The sequence below is a fragment of the Corapipo altera genome, unplaced genomic scaffold, assembly GCF_003945725.1.
Source record: "Corapipo altera isolate COAL_440 unplaced genomic scaffold, ASM394572v1 189, whole genome shotgun sequence".
Classification (NCBI taxonomy): domain Eukaryota; kingdom Metazoa; phylum Chordata; class Aves; order Passeriformes; family Pipridae; genus Corapipo; species Corapipo altera.
Genome location: NW_020885064.1, coordinates 24,562 through 35,435, shown reverse-complemented (window position 1 = coordinate 35,435; position 10,874 = coordinate 24,562). Strand labels below are relative to the sequence as shown.

Sequence of the window (10,874 nt, the reverse complement as noted above, 5' to 3'; positions counted from 1 at the left end):
GAGGGCTGGGGGAGCAGACCCTGCCCAGGGCAGCCCCTGGGCTTCCCTCGGCCCTGTGCCAGGATGTGCCCGAGCGGGACCCCCTGGAGAAATCCCCCTTGGGCTGCAGGGCTGGGGAAAACCAGGGGTTTGTTCCAGATCCTCTTCCTGCCCCTTCCCCTGCTCCCCCTCTGCTCCCAGGCTTCCTGCACTCCAGGCTTTCCTCACTCCATGCTTTGCTCTCCGCTTCGTTTGCCCAGTCAGTCCGTGCCATCCTCTCACCCTCCCTCATTGCCCAGTCAGTCCGTGCCATCCTCTCACCCTCCCTCATTGGCAGTGATCCCATGGGATCGGTGGGATTGGTGGGATCGTGGAGCAGGGTAGGAGGTGTGGGTGGAAGCAGATCCTTCCTGCCCTCAGGCAGGTGAGTGCTGTTGGGGTCTGTCTGGGTAGGTGTAGGTGTGCTGGATCCAGGGAAGAGAGCAGTGAGCACTGCTGGGATGGAGGAAGGCTGAGGCTCCAGGTGTTTTCCTGTTCTGCTCCGAGGTTTCCAGGAGGGATGAGCCATCAGTTGCTCCTGTTGCTCCACAGAAGTGCTTCCTCTGAAGGGCCCTTTCCCAGCATCCCACCGAGGCCTGGCTGTGTCCTGGAACAGCTTTTCCTCCTCACGAGGTGCCATGCTGGTTCAGGAGCATAATCCTTAGGGATACAGTGGGATACAGGCCAGGCCTTAGCTGGGCCTCACCCAAGATGATGGAAATATCCTGGCAATGCTCTTGGCTCCCTCTTGTCCCAGCACTGGGCTTGGGAGTGTCCCTTCCTCCTGCCGTCCCTGACACAGCCAGGGTGATCCCAGGAATCCTGTCCCCGTGGATGCAAACCTCCCCTGTCCTTGTGGGAACCACCAGGAAAAGGGTCACTTGGTGCTGTAGAGAATCCCAGCAGAAGTTTCCAGCTGCTGGTGTTCAGCTCCCAAAATCAGCCCATGGGTGCCACAGCTGCTCCCTGTGTGTGTCCTGGTCTGTCAGGTGTCCCTTGGATTGTCCCTGGCACAGTGGCTCTGTGCCATGTGCCAGGGTGTCCCTGGAGCCTGGCACAGCAGGCTGGGCTCTGCTGCCCCCCGGGGATGTGCCACTGTGTGCTGGGCTCAGCAGTCACTGCATTTCCCTCTGTCCCTTGGGAATATGTTCCTGAGTTACAGCTGACAGGGTTGTGTATGAAATGGGTTAGCTCAGACCGTTGGGATATTTGGGAATTGTGTCCTCCTGGGCTGATTCCCCATCAGCTCCTTCAGTCCCCCCGGATGAGGAGCCCAGAGACAAACTGGGGGTCCAGCAAGGTGGGACCTGGCACAGTGCTGCCATCTGCTCCAGGGAAGGGATCCCAGGAACAGCAGCGACAGCCACAGCAGGAATGGGGACATGGAACCCCCAAACCACCCCCAGGTGCCCAGGGAGAGCCACCCTGGGAGGGGACACGGCCGTGGGGTCACCAAGGACCTGCTCCTGCTGCTCCTGCACCTCCCACGGGACCAGCTGTCCAGAGATCAGGTTCCCAGTGTCTGCTCCCAGGGGAGAAATTCCTCCTGGAGCAGAGAGGGCTCTCCAGCTGCCGGTGTCCTTCGCTCCACGCGCTGCCAGCACCGTGGGATTGCTTTGGGCCCGTCTGGATTGGAAACTGCAGGACCTGCGGGACAGAGGGAGAGACTCTGGAGCTCAGCAGGGAAAACTCACCCTCTTCACACGTCCCTGAGGTCACCTCAGTTTAAAAAAATCCAGGTTTTGCTGTAGTTGCCCCTCTGTAGTTGCCCCTCTCTTGCTTGTTTTTAAAGGATTTATTCACCGACCCTCGCCCGGATCCCTGTAGCAGCCGGAAGGGTTGGGTTGGATTTCATGGACAAGATGCTTTGTGGAGTTACAAGGTTGAAGTGAGCAGGTGTTGCTGGACCTGCCATGACATGCTGTGACCCCTCAGGGCTCTCCCACCTCCTTGGTGATGATCCTGCCTGGAGATGATCCCGCCTTCCCCTGGTCCTGGCTCCAGCTGACCCCATTCCCAGGCCAAGGTTCTGCCCCACAGCCTCTCTTCTCTCCTGGCTGTGCTGCCCCAGCTCAGCATCGGGCTGTGCCAACCCCTGCTGCCAGTCTGCCTTGTTTTCCTGGAAAGGGGGCACTTTCCAGGGATTTGTGGAGAAAACAAGCCTCTGAAAGTGGATGTTCAGCCCTGACAGCATCTCACCAACATGCATGGGTTGGCTTCCACCCCCCTGCCCTGGGAGAGGGAACAGGGAGTGTCCAGACAGGAGTTCCCAGCACAGGTTCCCCCTTTGCAGGTGTGTTAAGCACTGGCACAAACCAGAAACACTGGGGCAGAGCAGAGACCCCTGGATTGCTCAGACGGAAGGAGCTGAAGGTTGTGGTCACAGTCAGGGTCTGTCTGCAGACACTGGCAGCATCCCGAGGTCTCCCAGCCCCGATGTGTGGATCCCATCTGCATCCAGGTTCTGGGATTGGCTCAAACACCCCCATGTTCAGCCCCATCAGGTTTCATGGCTGCTGCTGCTGTTCCCATGGCCCAGTTCTCCCAGAGAAAGCTGTGGGCCACCAACTGTGACAGTGACCTTCTGTGGGACCTGCCTGTGGCCTTGGGAGCTCCGTGGCTCCACACATGGGATCCATGGCAGGTGTCTGCCTTGGGCAGCCTCCAGCTGCTCCCTCAGAATAGCCAGGCAGTTCACACCATCCGGATTGTTGTGTTCTCCTCTGCCACCGACCCGGGGATGCGGCTCCGGCGCTCGGGTATCGGCGGGATCAGCTCCGTGTGCAGGGGACAAGGACCAGCCCAGCAGTGCTGGGGGCTTGTTGCTTCTGGGGAAGACAAGAGTTCTCCACAGCTGGGCTCCTGCAGTGGATCCAGGGCTGTATCCCAGCCATCCACAAGGTTTCAGGATCCCCTTGTCCTCCGTGTATTCCTGTGGAGCTGGTGAACGAGAGCCCGGCTTTATCCCGTGGGTTTTGTTAAAATACCCTGTTCCAGTACAAGGAGAATCTTCCCTGGCTGTATAGCCACCCTGTGCTGGGACAGCTGGGACTCTGGGGCTGTGTGTGCCCCCACTGTGTGTGGACACCAGGGACAAGTGGCTTCCTCAGGATTGGGCCCGGGACTGTGGAACGGCTCCATCGGTGACACGGATCGAGGGCACCCCCAGCACCTCTGCTGATGTAGGACTGAGTGGGGCAGCCACAGGCCAGAGGGAAGGGATGGGGCATCCACAGGGACCTGGACAGGCTGGAGAGGTGGGACTGTGCCAAGCTCATGGAGTTCAGCAAGGCCACGTGCAAAGTGGCAGCTGGGTCAGGACAGTCCCAGCACACGGGCTGGGGAGAATGGATTGGGAGCAGCACTGGGGAGAAGGACCTGGGGCTGTGGGGGTCCTGCCCCTCTGCCCCCTCAGGTGAGACCCCACAGCAGAGCTGTTCCAGCCCTGGGAGCTCAGCACAGGAAGGATGTGGAGCTGCTGGAGAGAGGCCAGAGGAGGCCACAGAGCTGCTCCCAGGGCTGGAGCCCCTCTGCTCTGGAGCCAGGCTGGGAGAGCTGGGGGGGTTCACCTGGAGAAGAGAAGGATCCAGGGAGAGCTGAGAGCCCCTTCCAGGACCTAAAGGGGCTCCAGGAGAGCTGGAGAGGGACCTGGGACAAGGGGGAATGGTGTCCCACTGCCAGAGGGCAGGGTTAGATGCAATATTGGGAAGAAATCCTTCCCTGAGAGGGTGGGGACGCCCTGGCACAGGTTGTCCAGAGAAGCTGTGGCTGCCCCTGGATCCCTGGAAGTGTCCAAGGCCAGGTTGGACGGGGCTTGGAGCAACCTGGGCTGGTGGAAGGTGTCCCTGCCCATGGCAGGGGATGGGACTGGATGAGCTTTAAGGTCCTTCCCAACCAAACCATTCTGGGATTCCTGAGCATCTCCCCATTACAGCCTGGATGTCTCTCCAGAGCTTCCAGCTCTGTGTTGAGGGCGTTTGCTCGTCTTACCTCTCTTTTGCTGCTTCCAGATTGCTGTTATTCATGGTGGTACCGTAGGAAGGCTCTGGGGTCTCCTTGTGCTGTGTGGGTGGGTTTGGTGACCCCTTTCCCGGGGGTCTGTGCAGGGGCCGGGGGGGCTGAGGAACTGGGCAGCTCCATCTCTTCTCACTCTTCTGCTTCTCTGTCCTCTGCTGTTTTCCTCTCCATTTCCATCCCATTCCACACCACTCTCCTGTGTTTGGTGTCCCCTCGTGCCCCCGTCCCTGTGCCCGTGCCAGGGGTGTCCGTGCAGTGCCGGGTGTTGCCATGGGGGTGGTGGCTGTGCAGGGACCCCGGGGGTGTGGGGCCAGCACCCCCCGGCCCCTCCGGCGGGGAGGAGTGAGCTGTGACTTGCCATTTCCCCCTCCCTCCCACCTCCCACTCTCCACAGAGGCTCCGGGAGCCCCTCGGGCTCCCTTTGCCATCCCCGGCAGGCACCAGGCTGGGCACAAACCGCTGTGGGGCACGCGCTGGGCATGGCTTCGTGCGGGAACGGCCGGGCTCTGATTCCTGCCGCCGGGATTTGGGGCTGGCAGCGGCTGAGCCCGGAGCGGGGCAGGGTCGGGGCTGTGTGTGCGGGGAGGGCAGGGGGGGGTGGGCGCACACGCGGGTGCCGGCGAGGGCTGAGGGACCCTCGGGGGCAGTTCCCCCGGGCCTGCAGCTCTGGGGGCACCGGTGCTCCAGGGCGAGCCGGGACCCCTCCCAGCTCCCACCGGGCTCCGCGGGGAGGGGGTGGGCTCCCTTCTGCCCCCGTGTACTCACGTCCCCCGTCGGTGAGCCCCGTGCTGGGGCTGCACTTGGGGGGTCGCTTTGCCCCGTGTGCTGGAAGGTGGCACCGGGCAGGAGGAGCCCCCCGGCCCGGGGGTGCCCCGTCCCTGTGTGTGCCCCCATCCCGAGGGTGCCCCTGCACTCGTACAGAGGAGCAGAGCGGGGTGGGCGCCTGCCCCACTGCCCCTCCCCGGGGTGGCTGCAGTCCTGGAGGGGTCCCTCCATCCCCGCACCTCCGCGGGGGTGTGTGCGGGCTCGGCACCAGCCCGGCCCCGGGCGGCACTAACGCGTCTGTCCTGCCCTCCCACCGCAGAGACTTGACTCGCTCCGACTCCGACTCCTCCATCCCGCACCTGAGCGACCACCAGCGTATTCCCAGCTCGGCTCCCAAGCTCCTGGCTGCCCGGCCCACGCTGCTGACCCGCTCCGTGGAGGAGGCTGTCCCCGGCCACCCGGGCCCCGCCGCGCCCACCCCCAACGGCGGCAGCCGGCACGCGGAGCCCCCCGGGCCGGGGCCTTTGCCGGAGCGGCTGCCCGAGAGCCCCATGGCGATGAAGAAGATGATGATGGTGAACCACGGCATGGAGAAGTCCTCCAGCCTGGGGGAGATCAGCCACCCGACGGCCGGCAAGCCCAGCCACTCGGATTCGTCGCGGTCGCACAGCCCCAGCTCCCCCGACCCCGACACCCCCTCCCCCATCTCTGACTGCCGGCCCCCCGGCGCCAAGAGCACCCGCATCCCGCAGCTGGCCGCCAAGAAGAGCCCGGGGGACGAGGACAGCAGCCTCACGGGCGACGAGGTTGACCCCGGCCAGAGCAAGAAAAAGTTCCCCCTAAAGATCTTCAAGAAGCCCAAGAAGTAGCGGGGGGGGGGGGAGCCCCCAGGAGCGCGTCCCGCCGGGCCCGGGGCCGGATCGCACCGGGAACGCAGCGCGGCCCCGGCACCCGCCGCCCTCCCTCCGCACCCGAGTCCGGCACGGGGGGAGCTATTTAAACTTATTTATTTCCCGACCTCCGAGAAGAAAAGCCGCGCCGCCGCCGGCTCCCCCGGGAGAACAGCCCCCCTCCCTGCCCGCCCTCCGACCGCTGCGCTCCCGGCTTTGCTGTGCATGGCTTCCAGTTACTCCTGCTCCGCTCAGCCACGCGGCCTTTGGGTTTGGTTTCAATGTGGTTTTGTTTTTTTATTTTATTTTTTATCGTCGTTACTCTTGATTTTTTTTTTTCCTGCCTCCTCCGACTTTTGCACAGTCCGGCCGGAGGGGGGGCGGCCGCTCCCGCGCTGCCCCTCGGGCTGACTCAGCTCGCGGCGGTTCTCCCTCCTTTCCCCGAGTCACTTTTCCACCGCGGCCTCCGTGGCTTCGCCGTCGGGAGGGGGGACCCCTCCTGAGCAGCTCCGCGTAAGCAGGAGCAGGGGAGGACTCTGCCCCTGCCGGTACTCGCGTGTCCCCGGTCCCCGCGTGTCCCCGGTCCCCACGTCCCCCCGTGCCGGGGCGGCCCCGCTGGGTCTCGGGGAGGGGGCTCGGGGCTGTCCCCGCACTGCTCTGCCCGGCCGGGGGGGCTGGAGCCCGGGGGAAGGAGCCCACGCCTGGCCTTGGCCTCACTTCCCCGGGCACCCTCCCCAGTGCCCAGGACTCCTCCAGACCCTGCCGGGGTGGAACACGGAGGGCAGGGCGGTCCCGAGGGGCTTTGGAGCAGAGCCAGGTCCAGCCATCATGTCCACACAAAGAGGAGGGAGCTCCCGGGAGCAGGGCCCGTCCCCTGTCCCTGTGTGCCCTGTCCCGGCCTGGCAGGGCCGGGAGGAGGGAGCAGGACACAGCAGGGCTCTGCAGGGCAGGGGACAGAGGCTGGGCTGGCAGGCCCCTGACAACACCCTCTGCTCTCCTGGCTCCGTCCCTAGAGCAGCCCAGGGGCTCTGTGCCCTCCCCGAGGGATGCAGTGGGTGCAGGAGGCTCGTGTGGCAGCGTCCCCCGTGCCCAGGGGCCACCTCCTGGTGCCAGCACAGCTGGCCATGGGGCTCAGCCTGTCCCCAGGCACTCCCCGGGGCTCGGGGGCTCTCCCATCCTCCCCTGGCACCTCGTGGGTCACATCCCGCTGCTCAGAGCCCTCAGCCCAGTGGGTGTCCCCCAGCACAGCCCCGACCACTGAGGGGGTCACCATTTGGGACAGCAGCCGTGGGCTGACCCTCCCTCCACCCCTGGGCAGAACCTGTCCCTTGGGATGAGCCCTGCTCCATCCCTGGGTTGACCCTCCCTCCATCCCTGGGCAGAGCCTGTCCCTTGGGATGAGCCCTGCTCCATCCCTGAGCTGACCCTCGCTCTGTCCCTGGGGATGGGCACCTCTCCATCCCGAGGGATGAGCCCTGCTCCATCCCTGAGCCTCGCCTCGCTCCATCCTCAGGGATGAGCTCCATCCCCCAGCCCTGCTCCCAGCTCCCTCCAGGCTCAGCACTGGAGCTGCCAGAGGAGCCCCCCACCCCCCTCGAGGCGGCTCCCTGGCACCACAGCACCCCCCAAAGCCTGGGGTCCCTGTTCCCACCCCCCTCTATCCCCAGCCCCTTGGGCCACCATCCCACCCACTCCTGGAGGTGGGGAGGGGGCTTCTCCTGCCGAGGCAGAGGAGGATGCACGATGGGGGGAGGAAGAGGAGGGTGGGATGCCGGGAGCCCCCGGGGCCTTGCTTTATGCCAGAGTAATATATTCATGTCCTGACAACACAGGAAGGGCTATAAAGGTGTTTTTTGTTCCGTAGGTGGGAGTTAGACAATTCCACTGTTGCTTTGAGACAAGTGAAAAATTCCTCTCAGTGACTAAGTGCCTGCAATTCCCTGGGGATGGGGGGACGTGCTCGGCCCCGTGGCCGGGGCTGCTGCCCGGGCACCCCAATTCCTGGGCACCCCAATTCCTGGGCACCCTGATTCCTGGGCACCCTGATTCCTGGGCACCCTGATTCCTGGGCACCCCAATTCCTGGGCACCCCGATTCCTGGGCACCCCAATTCCTGGGCACCCCAGTGTCATGGGCAGGGTGCCCTGGGAACGCCAGCGGGGTTGGGGTCCTGTGGGTGCCCCCCATGCAGGGGCTGCCCGGGCTGGAGCTGCTTGTGGTGGCGGAGACCTGTGGATGCTTCTGGAGAAGGGGTTGGGGATCCCCCCACTGTCGACGCATCTGCCAACTCTTGATTTGATTTTTTTTTTTTGTCATTTCATAAAACTTTTCAATCCAATAAAAGCATGTAGTCTATTTTATGAGCTGCCGTCTGCTGCCCCTTCTTCCAGCCCTTCCCAGGTTCCCAGTTTGGGGGAGTGGGCTGTTGGGGGCCTGCTGGTGGCCAGGGGTTTCCAGCCTGGCCACAGGGTCCAGCAGTGGGATGGCACACGGAACCACAGAAGGATGGAATTGTTCAGGTTGGAAAAGCCTCCAAGCCCATCGAGTCCATTCCCCAGCACTGCCAAAGCACCACTAACTCATGTCCCCAGGTGCCGCATCCACAGGTGTTATAGGTTAGAAATTCAGGAGAATTTTTCTTTCCCCTGTCCCCCCCTCACCCCCACTGTAGGAAAGACTGAGTTTGAATGGAAAGGGGGAAGGGAGCCAATTAGCTTTGCAAAAGATCTGGCCGAATTCGGGGATGGCCCATCAGAGGCTGGGGGGAGAGGGGAGGAGTTTTGGGAGGGGGTGGCTGGCTCTGCTCGGAGGGGAGAGATTCAGACTGCTGGGTTCTCTTTGGAGGATGGAGACAGGGTCTGTGTTCGGGGTATGTGGAGAGAAGGCCTGGAAGCCTGTTGGTCTGGCTTCCCATCCTGGCCAGCCCTGACTGCTGGCCTCAGCTTCCCTGCGAGCTTTCATCGGAGAGTCTCCGTGCTCGCTGGGAGAAAAGGAGGAGCTTTTTGGGGCGCCATCAACTGAGAACCACAGTGAGTCCTGTTGGGGGTGAACTGCTTTTCCTTACCCCTTCCTTCCATTGAGGGAAGGGTCCCCACTTTCTTTTTGGTTCCTCCCGCAACCCGAGACCACCCCTCAGATCCCCCTCCCCGCCTGGTGACCACCAGAGCCCAACAGCGTCCCTGCCAACCATGATTTTTTATATATCTATGTATATATATATATATATGTATATATATATATATGGCTGGGCTTCGTGAACGTAGATTTGGGAAGGGCTCTACCCACGTTTGTCACAAGCACGTTGGTGGCTGAAAAGGCCAATATGAGACAGGCATGATTGGTTGCAAAAGGCACAGCAGAAAGACTCCTTAGGTGGTAAATTCTGCACGGCACGGTTCTTTCTGCGTTGCCTTTTCTCCTTGTGGCAGTTTGAGCCGCATTAGAAATCTAAAATCCAATTTCCAGGCTTCCCCCCACCCTTTCTCATAATTTATCCTAACACCGGAGAGAAACTTTCAGACCAGAGGCTTCTGTAGGGGAAGGGGGAAGTATATACATTTATTTACACAAATAAATACTATACAAACTAAAGGCAACTATATATATATTACATTTCTATCAGTCAGTCCTTTCAAGCCCCTCCTTTTAACTACTTTAGTCCAGGAGTAGCCTTTAAGGCCGATATGTAGCACAGCCTCTTCCCTCATGGGAGTGTTCTGGGTCTGAACACTCCCCCCTCACCAAGCTCCAGTTGTTTGTTGCAGTCTCTCCTCCTCATGAAGTCCAAGAAGATGGCCTTGAGTCCTTGCTCTTCTGCTGCTGTGTGATTTCTCTCTCTCATACCTTGGTTCATAGGCTGCTGCAGTGCTGTCCAGCTTATCAAGCATCTGCGTCCTGGAATGTTGATTCCTCCTTCGGGTTTTCGGCTGTCCTGCGTTTTAGTTCACGGCAGAGGCATCCTCCAGGCCCCTCTCTCTCTCTCTCAGGGGGTCCATCTCCAGTTCTTGCCTGGGATTTTCTCCCCAGCAATCGAGCCTCCTCCAGCCCGTCCACTTGGCTCTGCTCCAGTGCTGAGCCTCACATCCACTCTCACTAAACAGCGAGAGGGAAACACAGCCCTGCTCTGCAGCCTGGCTGCAAAGGTGGGGGGGAAGGAAGAAGAGGGCCTGGCCGCAGGACCTGCCTCTCTCTCCCCCACTTACCAGTTGTTTGTGAGTCGCATCCCTCACAAACATGCACTCATTCCAGTGCTGTCTCTAACTCTGGCCTGGGCAGAGTTAGGGGGGCCGCAGGGCTCCCCTCTTCCCCCCAGAGGGGGAGAGAGGGAGCCCAGCCACCCCCTGGCCTTCTACACCTACATGCAGCAGACATCAACAGCAAAACAACCAAGGTGGAACTGCCAACAGCTTCTGGTGCTGTGATATATGATTTTGAGCAGAAGTGAACAACATGGGCAGTGATTGGCTCTCCAGGGAACACTGCCCTGGCACCCAACCACCTCTGAGCCCCCGAACTCTCAAGGGGGGCCAATTTCAAACTATGACACTCCTCAAGGGTGATCCTGCTGCGTTCTCAAAGGCATCAGCAGCGTTATAGATGGGGTGTCTCCAGGTCTCCCAGTTGGAGACCAGTTATGTTGATCAATATGGCCAAGGCTGAGATGTTGTTTCAGGGAGTCCTTGCATCTCCTCTTCAGGGCTCCTCTCTTTTGGCAGCCAGTGGCAAGTTCACCATAAAGCAGGATCTTAGGGAGGGGGTGGTTGGTCCTTCATCCTGGAGACGTGCCCTGCCCAACACAGCTGTGTTCTCAGCAACATGGCCTCAATACCTGTGACTGCTGCCTGTTCTAGAACAGATGGATTGGTCCCATAATCTGACCAGTGGATGTTTAGGATTGTACGGAGGCAGCGTTGATGGAAGCGTTCGAGGAGTCGCAGGTGGTGGCGGTAGATGACCCGTGATTCGGATCCATGTAAAAGAGCAGACAGCGCTATGGCTCTGTAAACACTGATCTTTGTGCTTTTCTTCAGGTGTTTATTTCACCAAACTCTTTTATGAAGCTTTCCAAAGGCACCGTATCCCTTTGCCAACCTGTTGTCTATCTCCCCGTTAATCTCACCGTCCGAGGAGATGAAGCTGCCTGGGTAATTAAACTGCTGGGCTGAACTGAGCTCTGAGGCTGCC

At 61.1% G+C, this 10,874-nt stretch overlaps 1 protein-coding gene across 3 annotated transcripts in view; it reads left to right on the top strand.

Annotated features, from left to right (window-relative positions):
* The window catches only part of STIM1 (stromal interaction molecule 1), a 67,848-nt gene extending 59,798 nt beyond the window's left edge, over window positions 1–8,050 (top strand). For all 3 annotated transcript variants that reach the window (XM_027669030.1, XM_027669031.1, XM_027669032.1), the window contains one exon: window positions 5,120–8,050. In XM_027669030.1, coding sequence (XP_027524831.1) covers window positions 5,120–5,669 — 550 coding nt within the window. In that variant the 3' untranslated portion in view covers window positions 5,670–8,050. The remainder of the gene's footprint in view (window positions 1–5,119) is intronic.
* The last annotated feature ends 2,824 nt before the right edge of the window (window positions 8,051–10,874 follow it).